At 41.3% G+C, this 21,774-nt stretch overlaps 1 protein-coding gene across 1 annotated transcript in view; it reads left to right on the forward strand.

Moving 5' to 3' along the window:
- Positions 1-20,338, forward strand: part of slco2a1 (solute carrier organic anion transporter family, member 2A1) — a 35,960-nt gene extending 15,622 nt beyond the window's left edge. Inside the window, exons 5-14 of the mRNA XM_088349273.1 lie at positions 2,030-2,128; positions 2,211-2,356; positions 11,568-11,634; positions 12,698-12,862; positions 12,967-13,171; positions 14,177-14,324; positions 15,556-15,719; positions 15,794-15,858; positions 15,924-16,044; positions 19,902-20,338. Of these exons, the coding sequence (XP_088205399.1) occupies positions 2,030-2,128; positions 2,211-2,356; positions 11,568-11,634; positions 12,698-12,862; positions 12,967-13,171; positions 14,177-14,324; positions 15,556-15,719; positions 15,794-15,858; positions 15,924-16,044; positions 19,902-20,022 (1,301 nt within the window). The 3' untranslated portion in view covers positions 20,023-20,338. The remainder of the gene's footprint in view (positions 1-2,029; positions 2,129-2,210; positions 2,357-11,567; positions 11,635-12,697; positions 12,863-12,966; positions 13,172-14,176; positions 14,325-15,555; positions 15,720-15,793; positions 15,859-15,923; positions 16,045-19,901) is intronic.
- Positions 20,339-21,774: the final 1,436 nt, after the last annotated feature.

Genomic DNA, 21,774 nt, shown 5'->3' on the forward strand with positions numbered 1-21,774 from the left:
TCGGTTCATCACATTTCCTCGTCTTGGGTTTTTTGTTGAAGACTTTTGTTTGTCTTCTTAATCTCAGTTTCTGTCCACTTGTCTTCTCATCTCCGTTCAATATTTTTTTCTTAATGTATCATGGGGGTCTGCTACACTTCACACTCTGTGCAGAGTGTAAACAAAACTTCTTCCCCACAAGTGCACTCTGCCAATGGGAGCGCTACTGCTCCCTAACACAGTTGGGGCGCAGTTGGGGTCAGTTATTCTCAAACAAAAGAAAAAAATCCCCGAGGGCACACGCGAACCTTTAACAGAGCCCCACAGGGGAAGTGCGCCCCACTATTTGAGAAGCACTGACATAGGTGAACACCCCGGCGGTGAAGCCGCGTTGTTTTTATTGAACAGTGTGCATGAGGTTCATTGTCCTCGTGTACCCAAAGATCACTGTCATGTTGAGCTGCTAGTAAATCTATGCCCAAAAGAAATATCTTATTCCACTGGCAAATCCTTTTTGCAAATTTTCACAGTTCACAGATCCCTTAACCACCTGGTTCGTAGGGGCACCACTTCCTGTGGTGTGTCTTGGGCATGTACAGCCTGGTACTGCCCATTTCTCTCCAGGCCGTTTTTCTAGGTAGCGGTTTGAAAAAAGCTGTTCTAGTAATATTCTTAACTTGTGTTTGAGAGGACAGATTGGGGTCAAATATGACACCTAAATTTGTAAATTTTCTTAATTTTATATTCCAGGAATTTCATTACCTGTAGTGTTCCCGGGATCCTTGAAAAGTGTTGAAAGGCATTAAATTCATTATTCTAAAAATAACGCCTTAATAGGAATTGAAATGTCTTAAATCCAGTTTTTGAAAGTCTTAGAAATGTGAACACATTAATAACATTTATATTTCTTTTATATTTTCATTTATATTTATAACTTGTATTTTTTTTTAATAATTCATGGATTTACTTTCATAGCAACATGGCGTGACCACAATAACGGCACTATGAAAACGGTGATGTGGTTTCAGTCAGGCCTTTTAGAGCAGACGCATGTCTTAGGTCTTCACATAATACACATAGCAACTTTGGACTATGGCTGAAAGCTGTTCCAGGTAATATGAAAGAGGCACGATTAATTATGTGCAAGAAATATTTTTGTATTTTTGTTTTGTTATTTTCAATCGTGTTTTTTAGTTATTGTTTTTGACTTGGTTTTAAATTTGATTTCAAAAGGCATTAAAACGTCTTTAAAGTCTTGAATTAAACTTTGCTTAAACTGTATGAACCCCGTGTAAAGTCCTGGAACACAGATGTATTTAAATAATATTTTAAATGTGTTTTTTATTTAAATGTGGTAAATTGATGACAATTTTGCTAATTTTAAGAAATACTTTCCACTAAACAAACATAGACATTGTTTTTTAGAATTTTATTACCCGTAAAGTACTGGAATAAAGAATAAAATTAAATAATGTTTTAAATGTTATTATTTATCATTTTACTTTTATTTCAAGACATATCTTCTACAAAAAGAAAAACATGAAAATATATTTTTAGATATAACTTTAAAAACTTGTATATATAGAATATATAACAAATATTTTAATTGCGGAAACAATTGTGCAATCTACAGTATCCCCCCCAGAATTGTATTTATTTATATTTGACACTAGAAACATGTTAAAAAATAAGTGAAAAAGTGTTAAGTATAATATTCGCTGTTGTACTAGAAAAACTGTTCAAAAATATACCGGTAGTAGAATTGGAAAAATGTTAGCATGTAATCACCCCCCAAAAGATAAAATGAATATTTTTTTTTAACATCAAACATAATTTCATCTTTAGCTTGCTTTTCAAGAAAAACAATACTTAAAAAGGTGTTTCTATTTTTTTGCTATTGTGTTCTGAGAAAAATATTACTTAAAATAAACACAACTGTTTCCCCCCCCCCAAAAAAAAAAAAAAAAAAAATTGCAGTTAAAACATCATATGCAATGTGGCCTTTTGTTTGGTGGATAATTTGTGTAATGGATGAATTTTTTATTTCCAGCCATCTTGTTTGCTGTTTCTGTGTTTGGGCCCGCCTTTGGCTTCCTTTTGTGCTCCTGGATGCTTCGGATCTACGTGGACACGGACAAAGTCTCATGGGGTAACCTAGCCCTACTCTTCCTTACATGCTTTCTTAGATGTTTTGTTTTCTTCAAGGTGTTTTGTTTTGTCTCTTCCTGCAGAGGAGGGTGTGGATCAGGCTCTGAGTCCAGGGGACCCCCGCTGGGTGGGAGCCTGGTGGATGGGCCTCCTCATCACGTCCGCCTGCCTGGCATTCACATCTCTGCCTTACTTTTTCTTCCCACGGAACATGCCCTCCGAGAATCAGGTAAGAATATCTTGAGTAGCCTGCGGAGAGGTTCTGAAAACAGCTTATCTGTGCTAGGTCATGAAATTTGATTTCTAACTGGCATGATGTTTTAGTGGTTGACTGAGCCCGTTTTAATCAACTTCTTGAAATTTCAACTCTGTAATAGCATAATAACAACATAGTAATAACATGGCAAGTTGCAATTTTTGTAATCCACATCAAACTGGTAGCCCTCCGTGGAAAGCAAACACAAAAAGTATCTCTCAGCTTCAAAAAGGTTGGTGACCCCTGATCTGGAGGGATTTACCGCCACCTAGTGGCCGTAAATCCTTACTGCAAGTGAAACTGCATTACCTTTGCTTTTAGTTTAAAACGATAAAAACATGTTTTATAAAAAACATGTTGAATCAAATTTAACGACAGTTTTATGATATATATGTATTTGAGACCGGTTGGAAACATGCGTTGTCCTGGAGAGGGATGGGCGCCACCAGGATGTACCTGCCCAAGACACACCGCAGGAAATGGTGCCACCACGACCCTTAACATATTATATATATATATATGTAACCGCGGTGTACGTGTCCCACCAAAGATCCACATTCACGCTGGACTGGATGATGAGGTTTTTATTATTACAGTTTCTGCAAATGGATGAGTCACAACATTAGCTTTTTCTGCTGGGTTTGATCTCTTTGATCTCTTTGTAGTACTCTGGTTAAACTGACAAAACCCCGCCTCCTGGTCACATGTTAGAAGCCAAAACCAAACCCCACCCCATACCAGCAGATGGCACTGTTGGACTCAGCATTGCAGGACATTTACCAAAAACTATACACATATTTTAGCAGGAATTTCAAAAAAATAAAAGTTATTATTACACCCGTTACATACACCCCCCTGAAATTCTGCTAAATATGGGAGTGCTACACTAAAAAGAAAAAAAATCACATGCCAAAAAGGCAAATACTGATGAAAAAGAGGACACGAAAACTGGTACAGTATTACAAGGAACAAACTGAAGTGCATGTCAGTTCTAAAACTCTCCCAAAAAGGAGTGTGAAAAGAAAGGAGGCGAGCAAACTCCTAACTAAGCACAGACTCAAAGATGCCTATTACATCTCTGAAATATCAAACATTGTTCCTGTAGTTGTAAGTGCTCACATAGGCACAATTCTTGTTTCTTACTCAAGCTTTGTTACTCAAACTGAAAGTGCATCTCTACTGAACTTAAACTAGGAACTTGCAGATATTGCGGACAGATGATTGTCACCTACCACATGGTCATTCATCTGACAAATAAGACGACTAGGAGGCCTGATGGACTGGCGGACCCTAAGACCATAACGGTTAGGTTGAGCACAAATAACCTGAGCTTGAAGGTCTGGGGCAGTCAAGTCTAAACAGTCAGTATCAGGGGAGTCTGCGTCCAGATGGTCAGTGTTCAATGGGGTCTCGTCTGGGAGACCCATACCCAAAGGGATCATGTTTTCAGAGCACTGTGATGGGCTTTCCGTACTGTCACTTGAAGTATGGTCAACATCTTGTTTGGGGATGTGCTGACTTCCTCGACTGGATGTATCATCTGTGAGAGAGTCGGACTGGGCATCAGATCTGCTGTCTAGTGAGTTATCCTTCACTTCTGGATGAACTTGCTCTTCACCTGCCTGTATCACCCAGTTTACTGTACGGACATCACTGTCTTCAACCGCGTCAGGTAAATCAGGGCATACATCACTTCCATGCATAGCAGCGTCAGACTCTGAGTGTTCAGATTCGCTGGCCAGATCATCCTCACAGGGCAAGAAGCTAACAGAGAGCAGTAAATTCCTGTGAACTACCTTCTCTTTGCCCGTCAGACAATCCTTGACTCTGTAGACATTGAGATCAGGCTTGACTGATATGACTTCATACGGGGTTGACTCCCACTTGTCTGCAACTTTGCGTTTCCCCGGGACACCTCTGTTGGCGATCAACACCCGGTCTCCCACGACGAGAGGTGATCCTTTGGCCCTACGGTTGTACAGCTTGGCATGACGAGTCTGTTCTCTGAGAGTATTCCTCTGTACAATCTGAGCAGCTTCATGTAGATCTTTCTTCAGATGGCGTACAAAGTCAGAGTAGCTGACAACAGCATCATTGGTATTAGCATGTTGAAACATGACATCGACAGGGAGACGAGGGATCCTACCAAACACTAGGTAAAACGGTGCAAACCCTGTTGTCTCATGCTCTGTGCAGTTATAGCAGAATGTGAGCTGCTGCAGCATTTGTGGCCACTTTGCTTTGGGCTGAGGGGGAAGGGTTCTGATCATATCTCCCAATGTTCGGTTGAATCGTTCTGCGATGCCATTTCCCATGGGGTGGTACGGAGTGGTATGGGATTTCTGCACCCCTGCCATCTCTAGAAGCTCTTTGATCAGTTTGCTCTCAAAATTAGCTCCCTGATCAGAGTGGATACGCCGTGGGAAACCATAGACAAGGAAGAAATCCTGCCACAGACGGCGAGCAACTTGTTTGGCGGTTTGATTTCTGCAAGGGAAGGCGTGCGCCATCTTGGAGAAATGATCAGTTACGACCAGGACATCTACAGACTTGTTCTCTTGCTCAGCAGTCCAAAAGTCTATACAGACCAACTCCATAGGCTCAGAGGTGACTATGTTCTTGAGTGGTGCACGGTTGTGTGGTTCCGGTGTTTTCCCTACTACACAGCGCTGACAGGATTTGACATAATTCACAACATCACGTTCCATGCCATTCCAGAAGAATCGTTGCCGCACCAGAGACAAAGTACGGTTCTGGCCTTGGTGACCTGCTGAGTCATGTAAACCTTGAAGGACTTTCTGTTTCAATGAATCAGGCACCACAAACTGGAAGATTTTCTTGGCCATGTGAGGATCTTTCCTTATTTTGTAGAGCATGCCATTCTGTATGGTGAGTCTGCTCCAATGCTTCAGTAGTTTCATCACACTAGGCGACTCGACAGCTCTCTCACGCCTGGTAGGTCTCTTGTGTCTATGCACAAAGTACATGGTTCTGCTTATTGTGTTGTCCTGTTCTTGTAAACCAACAAGCTGACTCTGTGGGAGTGCCGTTGACTGATCTCCCTTCTGCAGAAGATTGAAGTTAGCATCTGTTCCCATCACTTGACCCACGCCACCAGTGGACTGAGCACTGAAGACAGCAGCAACTTCTTCTGATGTCACAGAACCATTGGAGCCTGATGGAATTGCCCTTTTTACTGACTCGTCTGATGTCCCAGCACTCTCGTCTACAACAGCGTGACAATTGTTGGATACTCTGAACACCTCTTGCACAGTACTGTTGTTCACCCCGTTGACTTGGTCCAAGAGCGAAGTATAGGGCTCGGTAACAAGGCGATGACTCACACATGACCGTACAAATGGCTCACGGCTCAGAGCGTCGGCTACGATGTTCTTTGGGCCGGGAATGTACTTCAGGTCAAAATTGTATGCAGCTAGCTTCGCTACCCACCGCTGTTCACACGCATCAAGTCTTGGTTTGGTCAAAATGTATGTCAGTGGGTTATTGTCGGTCCACGTGGTAAAGTGTCTTCCTTTCAACCAATGGCTGAATTTATCACATACCGCCCATTTCAAGGCAAGAAATTCGAGCCTGTGTGCAGGGTAGTTGAGCTGGGAACGAGAGAGCGTCTTACTTGCAAAGGCGACTGGTCTGGCTACTTTTCCACCAGGTGGCAGCTGTGACAGGACTGCTCCAATCCCATCAAAGGATGCGTCGACAGCCAGAATAAACGGCGCATCAAAATCTGGGTGGGCCAGAGTGACACCTGTCACGAGGTCGTGCTTCAGTGTTTCAAAGGCGTTCTGGCATGCATCGGACCAATCTGCAGGCGTCAGCTTCACTTGACCTTTCTTGCGGGCTCTCTTGCGCTTATGCTTGTCACCAGATTCAGATGTGAGCCTGAACAGAGGTTTTGCCTTCGCAGAACATGCTTCAATGAAGCTTTGGAAATACATCACCATGCCTAGAAAAGATCTGATTTTACTAGGGCATGGCGTCTTGCCATCCGACTCCATTAGATCAGCGACTTGTACGTCATTTATCGCTCTCACTTTCTCGGGGTCAGTCCGAATTCCATCCTCACTGATGACATGCCCAAGAAATTTCACAGTCCGTCTGAGGAAAAAACACTTTTTGGGTGCGAGCTTGAGGTTGTGTTCCTTAAGGCGAGTAAACACCATCTGTAGGCGTTGGAGTGCAACTTCCTCTGTGGGGGCAAACACCATCAGATCGTCGAGGTAACATAATAGGCTCATGAAATTCTGATCACCAAATATTGACATCATCATCCTCATAAATGTTGCTGGGCTGTTGCAAAGTCCCTGAGGGAGCCGGTTGTACTCGTGAAGGCCGAATGGTGAGGAGAATGCCGTGTACTTTTTGTCGTCAGGGTGCAAGGGGACATTGTAGTAGCCTGACGTCAGATCCATTGTGGAGAAAAAGGCATTTCCCCCAAGTGCGGCCAAAGCATCAGCTTGATGCGGTAGTGGGTAGGCATCCTTTATGGTTCTTGCATTAAGCCTTCTGAAATCAGTACATACCCTTAGTTCTCCATTCCGCTTCCATATGAGAACAAGCGCAGATGCATTGTCGCTAGTCGACTTCTGAATAATTCCTTTCTCTTCCATCTCGTTCAGAGTCGTCCTCAGTTTTTCATACTGACTTGGTGGTATACGTCTGTAGGGTAGACGGAACGGCTTATCATCAACAAGGTGGATACGATGTACAAACTCTTTGGCCTCTCCACAGTCCATCTTATGGCGAGAAAAGATTGACTCGAATTGTTCGATGATATGAAGGAGCTTGTCTTTACACTGCAGCGAAACCTCACATGACTTCAGGTCAATGTCTTGCAGTCCCAGAGCTTCCAATGCACGCATCATGTCCTCTTCTGACCTGGGTCGGACCTCTTTGCTCTGTACACTCTGCACGTTGCACTTGACCTCCTCTGCATTGGGCAGGTCTTCCGCTGCGATACAAGGAGACACATCTGCAATTTTCCTGTTTCTTCTCAGCACCACAACTCTGTCCGTGGGATTAAAGACTTTAACAGGCACCCATCCATCTCCCCAGAGTGGAGTAACAACTCGTCCGACAAGGACTTGTCTGGGCGCAGCCTTTGATTGGGTTGGCTCAACGACCACTGTGCTGCCCACAGACGTCCCGGCCAACTCAGATAACTTGCCCCAAATAATGTACTCGGTCCGTGGATTCAGCGTCACGCAACTCTTGATTTTTACTGTCCCTACTTTGTCTGGAATGCAGTCACCTCTCCATCTCTCTGTGTTAGAAAGCATTGACAGGAATTGACTGTGGTTATCGGACAGACCGTTGTCAGGAGTGGAAACTAATCTCCAGTAGCCATCAGTACTTTTCAATTGAGTCAAAATATATTTGATGGCATTGCTGCCAAGGATCATCTGTTCGGTCTGGCCTGGCACAACCATTACTGGTATTATCATTTGGCACCCGTAAACTGTGACGTGAATGTCGTACATATCTCTGGGAGAAACTTGGTGTCCACCGCAGCCTACAATGACATAATCATCGGCCGTGTAACTCATCATATCAGGGAATTGCTGCAGGAGGGACTTAGCCGTGTCCTCACTTACTGTACAAGCCATCGACCCGCTGTCCAACAGCGCTCTGAAAGTGGGGCCTTCTTGCACAAGTACAGGTGTGTAAAACAGTTCGTCAGTCTCCGCTATTCTCTGAAACCCCTGAAAGATCAGCTTCTTCGATGGAGGTATCTTGTTGCTATACATCTCATAAATTGATTTATTATCTTGCATGTCAGGCTTCACATTAGTGGTGGGAGGTATACTCAGTTGATCTGCACTGTTCTCCCCTAAGCGCAGATCAGTTAGTTTCCCTGAGGCAGCGGGACAACTTTCGTCACTGGACAATCACGTCGAGAATGCCCTGGGGCATGGCAGTGAAAGCAAAGGTTTTTGTCTCGGCAATGAGAGAGAGCACTGTGTTCGACCTCTTTGCAAATGATACATGGCTTGGCAGTGAAACCATTGATTCTGGCTCCAGGTCGCCTGGTTGGAGCTCCCCCTCTCTCTTGAAACTGGTTCGAGGTAACACGTATCAGAACTTTCTCCAACATACTAATAACGTCCGTTAGAGAGACATACTGTGGGCTCGAAGTCTGAGGTGGCTCGTGCACGAGGGTTGGACCATGGTTCACCTCAGCTTTGTGTACGGCAATTTCCGCTCTATTCGCAGGTTGTTGTAGGGAATCTGCTTTGTAGCTCTTCTCAGCGTGGTATTCATTCAGCACCTCTAGTACCTCACATGCTGACCACTTTTCGATGGTTTTTGATCTGTAAGTGAGTGCCAGTTCCTTGCATGGGCACTTCCGAATAAACATGCGAGTAACCTCTATTTCAGGGTTGTCAAATGTTTTGCCCTGCTCACTCAAGCACTCAGAGGCAAGGTCAGCTGCTCTGTTTAGTCTCAGCCAGTAGTCATAGGGGTCTTCCTGGTCTTTGGGCAAAGTTGAATAAAAGTCAGCTAAAGGGACAGCAGAGTACTTGGTACAGCTAAAGTGTTTCCTGAGGAGACTATAAATCATGTCAGGGCGGGTATAGACGTCTATATTACTGTTTCTAATGCCAAACCTAACTACATCTTTAGCTTTTCCTCTCAAATGCATTTGGATTTCCTCTGCTTGCTCTTCAAGTCTCACATTACTCTTCTTAATAAATGTCTTCATTAGATCTTCCCACTCATGTAATTTTATTGAGTCTGAGCCATCCCCATTAAATGATGGTGGTTCTTTAACCTTTCTCTGTGTAACCACCTGAACCTGTGTTACATCTGACACATAACCTGGCTTACTCAATGTGTTTGCTACATCTTGTGTGGCAGCAGCGCTAGGAGCTACTGTATTGTGTGACTGTATACGTGAGAAAATGCTATCAGCCAATGTATGTCCTATCTCCTGAATAACATTTGTCATCTGATCAGCTACACCCTCAGAAATGTCACTCGTGCTCTGATTAAACATGTTTCAAATATGTAAATGAGTCAAAATCACAAAATAAATCAGAAGCCTGCGTAACACGTCACTGTATAGCAATTTTAAATACTGTGAGCTGATGGCATCATGAAACAATGTGGCAGGTAGGACAGTCCTCGGTTCGGAGAGTTTGATAGAAGTCACGGGTCACGGCACCAATGTAACCGCGGTGTACGTGTCCCACCAAAGATCCACATTCACGCTGGACTGAATGATGAGGTTTTTATTATTACAGTTTCTGCAAATGGATGAGTCACAACATTAGCTTTTTCTGCTGGGTTTGATCTCTTTGTAGTACTCTGGTTAAACTGACAAAACCCCGCCTCCTGGTCACATGTTAGAAGCCAAAACCAAACCCCACCCCATACCAGCAGATGGCACTGTTGGACTCAGCATTGCAGGACATTTACCAAAAACTATACACATATTTTAGCAGGAATTTCAATAAAATAAAAGTTATTATTACACCCGTTACATATATATATATATGTAACCGCGTTGTACGTGTCCCACCAAAGATCCACATTCACGCTGGACTGGATGATGAGGTTTTTATTATTACAGTTCTGCAAATGGATGAGTCACAACATTAGCTTTTTCTGCTGGGTCTGATCTCTTTGATCTCTTTGTAGTACTCTGGTAAAACTGACAACAAAGCATATCAAAGAGCTGTCTTTTCACTTTACAGAAAATACATTTTAGAATATCACAATACATTTATAAATCTTTGCATTTTAACAAGATACTTTTAACAAGAGATCGTATAGTGGATTTTTAACGTTTACAATGAATTCAACATGTTTTTCTTTACTCTGAATTTTAACCAACATCATCCTTTTTTAATGTATATGAAAAATAGGAATAAAAACAATAATGAGTATAAAAATGGGTACAATTTACCTGCAAATGGATGAGTCACAACATTAGCTTTTTCTGCTGGGTCTGATCTCTTTGATCTCTACAAGGGGAATTAATATTTAGTAAAACAGAAACAAAACGAAAATAAACCTAAACAGCCTGACAATATCAATCACATTACTATGCATGGTGAGAGATTTGTCAGCTGGGGTTATAAAGTTTAAAATTAACTTATTTTGTGGAGCACCAAAAGATATGTCTTACCTTTGTAGTACTCTGGTAAAACTGAAAAAACCCCGCCTCCTGGTCACATGTTAGAAGCCAAAACCAAACCCCACCCCATACCAGCAGATGGCACTGTTGGACTCAGCATTGCAGGACATTTACCAAAAACTACACATATTTTAGCAGGAATTTCAATAAAATAAAAGTTATTATTTCACCCGTTACATATATATATATATAAAAATAGATATAGATGTATAGAGATAGATATTTATATATATATATATATATATATATATATATATATATATATATAATACTTTTTGTGTGTATGCTTCAGGAAATAGTGCAATGACATTGTGGAAAAACGAGAATAAAGAAATATGAATACAGTAGCCTATATATTTTTTATACACAAGCAAGATATTTTTGCCTGAATGGTTAGTTGTAGGAAATATTTTTTTTGTTAAAATTATCTCTCAAATAAAAAAGTACCGACTATCTAATTATGAAATATATATTTTAGGATTGTTTGTCTTAATAACACGTTGTGTACAATTTTTACAACCAGATTAAACTTGGAACTCCAGGATAAATATTTACGAAAAGAGTCAAAGAAAAGAAGAATAATAGGATAGGTATATGACAATATATAATAGCAACAATGATGACAATATTTACAAGGTAGTACTTGTATACTGTCAAAGTGTATCAGAAATAAGTGCAATGACATTAGCAGAAATATTGTGGGAAAAAAACAATTTAGAAATATGCAAGATACATATTTTTTCACAGTTTCGGTTGCTTGTTTGAGGGTGGTGATGGCTCTAGGGTAGAAATTGTCTCTGAACCTGTTAGTGTTGCAAATATGTTTCAAAAGCCCACTAATTCAAGGAAATAAGATCATCAAAAACGCCCAGTTAAACCAGCCTACTGGAAATAATTTAAAATCCTCCGAAATGTGTGCCAGTTAAAAATGAAACAGCTGTGCTGGGTAAAAAAAATGTTTAATCCTACACCCAAGGTATCTTGTATTACACGATGTTGAACTTTTTTACACTTGCATATTTACAGATTAAACACAGGAAAGCCAACATGGCCAGCAAGACGCCACGGGTGTCTTTGTCCGATTTCTTAAAAAGTAAGTTCCTTTTTCTCCCCTCATTCCCTTATTATGTACAGAGTTCCCTCGGTTTTTGCAGTTAATGGGGACCAGATCCACCCGCGAAAAGGGAAAATCTGCAAATAAATACAGCGTTTAGCTACATTTGGCTCGCCTCCAGTGTTGGTGACGTTCGGAAGAATATGTCTTAATAATTTCATGATATAGACAACAATCGTTTTTTCGTTTTAATCACGTTAAGCAATATTTTCTAAGAAACACGATATACAGACTACAATCACGACACTCGTTCTATCGGAAGCGCAGCGCTGAGAAGCCAAGGAAAATCGAAATTCGCGTTCACGTGATTGGGAGTGAAATATCGGTTTTGTTTGATTCCGTGAGTGTGTGTCGCTGCACGTTGACGACATTTACTCGACATTTCAGTCAAGGGTAGTCATAAAGGGGATAGAAGAGAAAAAAGACCGTAAATATGAAAAATATTAGTGACAGCCCAAACTCCCCCTCCAGTCTACAGTCTGTGACTGCCAACAGTGCAGAGTGGGCTTCCTTCTTTGGCGGCTCCGCCCTCGGTCTCTTATCCAATCAGAAGTCCCAGTATTGGGTCGCGTGGGTATCAGAGCCTTAAACCAGCCTGAGCCCGACCGATTAACTTGATTTGAGGGACTGGGCCCGAAGTAAACCCAAATTTTTACGTTTAATTTGTGATGAGGAAGGGTAATTTTGGACTTGTCTGAAAAAAACTCGCCAAACCTTCCCTCGCCACGCGCCCGCCATCTGTGTCAGACAGTGCTGCCGAATAGTGTGTGCAGCAAACAGCGCAGAATGATTTTTGTGAGGGGAAGGGAGATTTTGGCCGTCTCCGACAACCCGAACCTGGCCCGAAATTACCATTGTGCTCTCTCTGAACAAAATGAACGATAAGTTGATATCAATGACAGTTAAGACAATTCAATTAAAAATCAATCAAAAGTGAACCAGCAATAACCGAAACGCAAAACAGCGAGGGGTCTCTGTACATTATTAAAAACATTTGGAATATAATGAACTACCTGAAGACTGTTTTAAATCCTGTGCCCAGTGTTTCCCAAAAGGTTTTTCCACCTGCTGCTGAGTCCGCTTTTCCTGGTGCTTATTCTAGCCCAGTGCTGTTTCTCCTCGGTGATCGCCGGCCTCTCTACTTTCCTCAACAAGTTCCTGGAGCGCCAGTACAGCGCTTCGGCTGCCTACAGCGCCATGCTGGTCGGTGGGTGGCATCTCCTCATTGTACCAAGAAGAACATTGGCTGTATTGTAAAAAAAATATACATATTTTTTTAAAAATCATTGGTGTCCTTCCTCAACTCCCCAGGTGCTGTGAATCTCCCGGCTGTGGCAGTGGGCATGCTTGCGGGCGGTCTGATCATGAAGCGGACGAGGATGTCTTTGAAGAACATCCCCCGCTTCTCCGTGCTGATGTTGAGCGTCTCTACGCTGATGTGTGTGCCGCTCTTCTTCATGGGATGCTCCACGCAAAAAGTGTCACAGGTCAATCACTACCAGGTCGGACACTACGGGTGAGGATTCGTCATTAGTGTGATGCTAATGCAGTTAGCCTTGCTTCTAGCAATAAGCAGTATGTTTGAGGGCTGTAAAAGTTGAAGCTCTATCGCAAATACAGCCATGACTTCCAACAGGATCGCTAGCAAGTATTGCTACTTGCTGATCTGATCCATTTTTAAAGAAATTAGTCTTACTCCTCCTGTACTGATTTGTCTCCGGAATTCTCAAAATTCTCCTGCTTTGGAGAAGGACAATAAAATAAGTGTAAATAATGAGGCCAAATGTTTATCTGTGAGAGGCATATAATGCAGTCGGGCATTTAGAACTCAAAAAAATTATTAAACCCCTAATTGCAAATACTGTATCTAAATAATGTATGTTTTTTTATCAATCTTAACATGGTAAATTAAAAATGATGGATGTAATATCTTTCTTACATTTTTATCCTAATTCACTGTATTAAAACAGTGATGTGGTTTTAGTTGGGCCTTTCAGAGCAGACGCATCTCTTATAGATCTATCCACAATATTTATACTAACTTTCAACGGAGACGTTTACTCTGGACCATGGGAAAGTGTGGATTTAATGTTTTTGGCCATGGCTAAAATCTGTGGCAGGTAATGTGTTCGAAGCACAAAGTATTGTGTGCAAGAAATATTTGTGTTTTTTGTTCTGTTTGTTTCAAAAGTGTTTTTTTAGTCAACATGGTCTTACATTTGATTTCAAAAGGCATTAAAAGGAATTCAAAACCCTGCATAAGCAAAATACATGAAATAGAAACCTTTATTTTTTCCCCCAATTATTATTTAATAAATACTTGAAATCAAAGAAAATCCTAATATAGACCAAAAATTACCCAGGAAAAAAAAAAGTTGAACAAAATTATAGAGGGAAGGAATTTTCGTTCCTTTTGTTTTTGTTTGCATATGCGATTAACTCCACGTTAACAAGAAGACTAAAATGTGATTGATCGTGGTTAAAGTAGTCATCACTTGACACCCTTTTGCATTTTTCGCAGTTCTCAGAGCATGTGCTACGGCAACTGCTCTTGCCCCTCCAGCGCCTTCAATCCGGTGTGCGGCTCCGATGGCGTAGAGTACATCTCCCCATGTCACGCCGGCTGCACAAACTTCACCAGAAGCCCAGACAACGCACACGCCATCCAGGTACAGTAATTGTCATAAAGTAGATGGATAGATAGATAGATAGATAGATAGATAGATACTTTATTCATCCCTGCAGGGAAATTCACATTTCCAGCAGCATCCCTGTGCTGAGAAACAATACAATAATAAAGCAAAAAAAATACAATATACAAATACCCAATGTGACATGCTTATACCCACTGTAGCGTGTAAGTGACCACATCTCAGAGTTTCATATGTAAAATAAGGCATAATATGGCAAAACACCCATATTCCACTGTGAAGTCAAAAGAATAAGATTTGTACACGTGCTTGAAATCCTTAATAATGCTTGAATTTTGGTTGGAAATGCTTGAAATTATTCCTATTGCTGTAGTTTGGCAGTCTGACTCTATACACCATGCAAAAAATGGTGTATAAAAAAATGAATAAAAGATTTTTTTAAAGTGCATGAAAATGACACACTTGGTGGCTTGTAATTATGGCGTCACTGCTCCCTACCGGTTGCACCCAAGAGGACAGCTCTATTAAACCGCCACTCTCAGATTGTTTTATTTTGATTGATATATTATTAATAATAATAATAAAACATTATGCACCAAATTATTTAGTGATTAGCAAAATCAAAAGGTTTTGCAAGGGATGCCTGAAAAACACATGACTTATAAATTAAAATATTCATAGAAATGGTCGTAAGTAGGGGAGCATCCGTAATAGAAAGAACGAAAAAATAAAAGAAATAATAAAAAATATGAATTTAACCTTTTGCCTCGCGATCATTGAACAACTGATCCAACAATGTCTGCTTATGCCAGCTTTTGACAATTTGCTGAAATTCGCAAGCCAAACCTAGCGATAGCCCGACTTGTCAACACTTTTTACAGGGGATTTCTTTCCACAAATTGCAAGACTTTGTGAAATTTTGCTAAAATCTCTTTACTCTGGCCTCATGGAATGATAGCTGCATCTTCCTCTTGCTATCTTGCCGGACACCATCCACCTCCTTGTCTGTGAACTGTGACTGACGACGATACAGACACAGAGCATGCTGGGACCATGCATGCGCAATGGTTTGCTGGCAGATTTGATACTTTTCTGAAGAGGGAAATGATGCTTTAAACCGAAAAGCAATAACGACCAGATGATGAAAGTGATTTATCTGAGTACATGGTCTTTTTTTGCGTATTCATGAAGCTAGGAGACATGGCAGTTAAAAATCAGTGGTTTGCAATCATGTTTCCTTTTTTTTTAGGTGTACACCAACTGCGGCTGCGTATCAGGCAACCAGCGTCACGCGCAGCCAACACCCTGCGCCAACCAGTGCCCCCACTTACTTCTTCCCGCCATCCTGATGCTGTCGGCAGGGGCGCTAATAGCTTGCCTCACTCACAATCCCATGTACATGATGTTGCTCAGGTCCGACCACCGCGGCTCTAGTCCTTCGTCTAAATCTCCGACAAATAATTGACTATGAATTTGATTATATTCAGGAGCGTGCCGTCAGAGGAGAAGTCCTTTGCAATCGGAGTTCAGTTTCTCCTGCTGAGGCTTTTGGGTAAGGCAGAAAATGCAGCGCCATCGTGGGTAGGTTGTGACTCTTGTATTCTGTCTCCATGTCAGCATGGCTTCCGGCCCCGGCGTTGTTCGGGATGGCCATCGACACCTCGTGCATCTGGTGGAAACGCTTGTGCGGCAAGAGACTCAGCTGTGGCTACTATGACAACGACGTTTTGAGGAACAGGTTAGAGCAGGGGGCGGGAACCGATGTGTGCTGAGATCCCCCCCACCTCCACCGCTCTCCCAATCAAATTGCTCTGGGTGCTTGGCTGCGGTGTTTTTTTTTACAGTTTGTTCTGTGGGTTTTAATCATCAAGTGTCTACACTTACATTCTTGAATGAGCTTCTTTAAAAATTGCTACTTAGCAACGTTCAGCCAAAGAGGAATCTGTTGGTGTGACACCTTGACTGTAAACTGTAGTTAAAACTGTGCCCCTTATATACTAGACTTAACCATTTCACTAGTCTTTGGCTATGTATGTACCAAGATTGTCTTTGCACATATCAGATTTGGAAGGACAGAGATAATTTGCATAAGCATATTTTATCTCCGACCCATATCTGTCTTTCTACTTTAATTCTAAAATAGCACTTGCACGATAAGCTTTTTCTTATTTTGGGGTTTAACTAAGATCAAATCATCAACAAAAAAAAACAATAACCCAAGTCTTGATTACCTTTCCTAGTCTACGTCCTTCACTCAAGCTGTTTTGATCTAAAGGGAAATTGGGTATTGTACAACTGCTAGTTGTAAAAAAAACTTAATTCATTTAAAAAAAACACAAAATTAACTTGAATAACAAGCAAAGATACATGTATTATTATATAAACATGCATTTATTTTAAATACTTCTTAGTCAAGAAATGTGTATTTATTATACATGAGCCTTACCTGAAGGGAGCTGACATGATTGTCCTTCATCTTGCTGTTAAGAGTACCCCAAAAAAAAATCACAAACCTTGTAAAAGGCTGTGAAATAAAACGACGAGAAGAAAAATTGTACAGTTTCGTCAGGGCTGCAACTATTTTAAAAGTCGACTAATCACAGACTATTGAAACAATTAGTTGAATTATCATTTTAAAAAAACTTTTCTTGAATATAACATGAAGTCGATTATGTGGCAAACAATCAATTGCAAGAAAAATGGGTACAATTAAAAATACATCTCTATCGAACATACTGCAGATTCATACAAAAATTGAATAAAATGCCTAACACACAAGCTCTATTATAGTGAAATATAAGGGTATATAATTTACAATACATGTCATCAAAACTGTATTGGCTTAAATGTAACTTGATTTTTAAATGTTACTTGAATTTTAGAGGCGAATCAGACAATTTCCTTTAACAGTCTAACATGCTTTCTCTATAAATGTTCATGCATCACTGAGGTACTGCCATGATACAAGGTCTGCTTTGTAAACCTTGCAAGTAGTATTTTTATTGCATCCACGCTTTACAAGTTTTAGTACGCGTACTTGATGTTGACACATAATTTCAGTATGTTACCACCCGAGATGGAGAGGCTGTTGTGCATGAGCAACTCTCAGCAGAGATTGTAATCCTATAAAATGCCTCACTCTGTTGAAAAAATTTGATTTTGTCGACTACATATACCATGGAATTTTGTCTACGTCGACGAATAATTATATTAATACATTGTATTTTGAAACGCCTTTCAGGACACCCAAGGTCGCAGTACATATTAGTAGGAAACAAAAATAAAGGAAGAATAAAACCATTAAGTAGTAAATATCAAATAAAACACATTAGAGTTAAAAGAGGCGGTATGTGAGGCAGATGGTCAAGAAAAGGCGAGTCTGAAGAGCTGAGTTTTGCGTCCGGATTTGAAGGTGGACAGGGTCGCCGAATTTGTGAGGTCAGGCGGCAATGAGTTCCAGAGCTGAGGGCCGAGCGGCTGAAAGCTCTGCTCTCCATGGAGCTGAGGCGGGCAGGGGGTATAGTGAGATGGAGGGAGCAAGATGATCTGAGGGTGCGGGATGGTGTGGCAGTGTGAAGGAGGTCGGAGAGGTAGGGAGGGACAAGGTTATGAATAGCCATGTTTGTGTATAGCAGTATTGGGAGCCAGTGGAGTTGCTGGAGGACAGGGGTGATGGCGAGAGGGGTTTTTGATGTTGGTGCGTGCAGCAGAGTTATGGACCTGCTAAAGTTTATGGAGGGAGTTTTGAGGTAAACCATAGAGGAGGCTATTGCAGTAAATGAGGCGTGACGTTACAAGGCTATGGACGAGGATGGCTGTTGTGTGCGAGGTGAGGTCAGGGTGGAGACAGTTAATGGAGTGCAGGTGGAAGTAGGCTGACCTGATGATGTTATTTATATGAGAGTTAAAGGAGAGTGTGCTGTCGAGGATGACACCCAGACTCTTGACCAGAAGGGAGGGAAAAACTGAGGAGTTGTCAACACAAAGAGAGAAGGGTCAAATTTAGAGAGGGTGGATTTGGTGCCAATAAAAAGTAGTTCCGTTTTATTACTGTTCGGTTTTAGGAAGTTGGCGGTGAACCATGATTTTATTTCAGAAAGGCAAGAGTTGAGGTCAGGTGGTGGGAATATCGAGTTGGGTTTGCAGGAATGGTAAAGCTGGGTGTCATCCGCAAAGCACGGGAAGGAAATGTTAAATTTCCTGAAGATATGGCTTAGGGGGAGAAGGTAAGTTAAAAAGGATGGAGGATTTTGTTGACTAAGGAGAAAAGTGATTTGGTGTTGCCTTCTTGGGAGGCGATGATTCCAGAGTAGTAGGCGGATTTATATTTGCAGAATGTAGAGAAGAATGTGAGTGTTTAACATGTTTCTGTGTACTGTGATTCCAGTTTTTTTGTAAAGGCCTTCTAGTGGGCGGCCTTTCATTTTCAAATACCTGAGATCAGGGGTAAACTAGGGAGCAGATCTTGAAAAGGAGACTGACTAGGTTTTCAGAGGGGCAAGAGAGTTGAGGATGTTAGCTAAACTGTTATTGTAGAGTGCTGAGAGTTTGTTTTGGTTGTTGGGAAAATCCAGGATTGTGATACTGTCACTTTTGGAACAGAAAATGTTAACATTGATGTCTTTGAGATTCCTGAATGAGATTTGCCTTGGTAATAGAATTGCTGAGTCGAGCACTGAAAGTGAGAACAAAATGGTCTGTTATAGGGAGAGGGTCAGAGGAACAATTTGAGGGAGTAAGACCTAAGCACAGATTAAGTCCAGTGAGTGTCCTTTTGTGTGTGTTGGAAAGTCAATGTATTGGTGGATTCCAAAGCTTTCAAAACAGGATTAAAAAGTCTCTGGTTGGGGGCAGATTTTTATTGTCACTTTTAAAGATTGAGATCTTCCAGTAGTATGATGTTAGGTGACAGAGTGCAGAGTTGAGTGAGCAGGTTAGCAAAGTCAGTTAAAAAGTCAGAATGGGGCTTAGGAGATCGATAAAGGGTGGTAATAACAGTGGGATAGGAACCAGGCAGCGTGAAAACAGTGCATTCGAATGGCAGGAACTGGCAGAGCTTTCCAGATCTCGCTGTGAATTATCGCAAAACCGCCACTGCGAGCGTTGCCACAGGGACGACAGATGTAAGTAAACCCAGCCGATGTGGATGGGTTGAGTTGGGAAAAGTAATTTGGCTGTTGCCGAATTGTCGGTCGGCATCATTTTTGTGGAAAGGTGCCAATTCTGGTAATTGGTAGGCTAGCTTTAGCAAGCGAGCACACTGAGGCAAAACATGGAGCAGGCTGATCGAAGTATAAACACTTGGACGCCTCAACTCCCACTAAATGCCAAACTCAGGCCAAAAAGAAGCAATAGAGCCATAAATATCTAACTATAAAAAGAGACTGGAGAGTAGTGGCAGCCAGTGGCGCCAGCTTTCAATCGCACTGGAAGTACAACAGATGCGTTTGGTTACTTTGAGTGTCCGTAGTATTCTTCCTTGTGCTTTGTAGCACTTGTTTTCCGTTGCACTATGCAACACAGCAAAGTCTTGTAGTCGAATATTACACAGTTTCCCTTTAACAGTTTTTCCTTCCTTTGCTGATTTTTTTGCAGGTACTTGGGCTTGTTAGTAGGCTACAAGGTGATGGGTGTGGCGCTGCTGGCCATCCTGGGCTGGAAAGTACTTCGAACACAAGAGTACAGTCTGGAAAAGAGACCTGATGGTGCGCTGTAAATCGCACGTCCCCTCATTCCATCTAAAGATGGGCGTGCTTCAAAGACCAAAAAAGTGATAATACCTCACAGCTTTTGCAGGATTTAGAAAAATATGTTCACTAATGCCGGTCTAGTCGGTCCTAATGCACAGACCGATAACAATATAGCTTAATATTTAAGTGATTATTTTATGCTGTGTGAGTACACGCGGTTAATTTGATACACTGTTGTTCTTTTTTTGTTTTGTATTTCGGAAATTGTTGTATTAATCCCACGTTTTTCGGTGCTACGTACCGCACATTATGCCTGCTTTTAATAAAACATGCTCTACAAAAATCAAATGGTCACTGCGATTTCTGTTATGTTTTGGTATCACTTCCTTTTAAGTAGCCACTGAGTGTCTTATAAACCAAGACTGAGATTAATACTAAAATAAATCTTTTTTTGTTCTAATCATTTTTGTAAATGAAAATATTAGATTCAGATGTTATTTTATTAACCAATATTTTCTTCTTTTTTTAACTTTTGTGGAAATTCTAGAAGCACTAGAATTTGTGCTATATTTTACTACTATTTGAATAACAGCCCTCCACACCCCCAAAGCAGGGGTAGGCATTGCCCACCGATGGACAAGCTATGGCCACCCAAAGAGAACTGGATGTAGTGGTTAGAGCTGCCTGGAAAGGGAAAAAGACAAAGAAAGAAAGAGATCAAATAAAGAAAAAAGATCGTTTCTGGTTACCTGACTTGTCCCAATCTCCGACCACGCTCCGTTGTCCCAATCTCTGACTACGCTCCGTTGTCCCGTCCCCGCTGCCGGACTTGCTTCCGATCTCCGACCACACTCCGTTCTCCCGTCCTGGCTGCCCAACTTGCTACCGATCTCCAACCACGCTTCGTTCACGAGCGCTTCCTACTCCTCCAGCCTAGTGAGCAACGGATCACTGTTGTTTTTTTCCTCGCCTGACTTCCTAAATTCCCCAATAAAGCATTATGTGAAACGTTACGAGATAAGGTCCACTGCTTGTTCCGGGCGTGACAAGGATGAAATAGGAAAAAGCAAGAAAAAATTGAAAAAAATTGAAGAAAAAAGATAAGATAAGGGAAAAGGAGAGAAAAATGGCAAAAAATAACAAAGCAAGTAAGAATAAGTAAAAACCTAGGGAAAAAAAGAGTAGATGAAAGTGAGCGGGGAAAAATAGTAATAGGTAAAGGCAATAAAGAATTGAAAATCTTACCCAAAGAAAACAAGAAAAGGTGAAAAGAAAAAAGGAGGAAAAATACCTTTTGTTCCGTATTTCAATGACAATAATGTAATATTCTGCTCAAAATAAAAACATTTTGAAGTATCTATTCTACTACTAAATTATAATAAAATTTTCCTTTCACTCTGCCTTAACCTTTTAATTAATTTAAACTTTTTTATGCTAAGCCACTTCAAACGGGAATCCCTGCATGACACAACAAAACGTCTGTTAAAAATATTGACTTTGTAAGGATAAAACGTGAAAAACACTGGAAACGGTCAAGTCAAGTCACATTTAGCCCTTAATCACAAACATGTCTCAAAGGACTGCACAGGGTCACAATGACACAATTACCTGATCTTAAACCAACATGCGGGCAAGGAACAACTCAAAACCTCAGCGTGAGGAAAAAGAGAAACCCTTGAGAAAGGACCTCACAAGTGGTAATCCCCCTTCCAGGATGACCAGGGTGAATCACAATTAGCATTACTATACACAAGCATAGTAAACACTAGGTAACATGT

The sequence above is a fragment of the Urocampus carinirostris genome, chromosome 12 (assembly GCF_059441175.1).
Source record: "Urocampus carinirostris isolate Australia breed hairy pipefish chromosome 12, RoL_Ucar_1.0, whole genome shotgun sequence".
NCBI lineage: Eukaryota > Metazoa > Chordata > Actinopteri > Syngnathiformes > Syngnathidae > Urocampus > Urocampus carinirostris.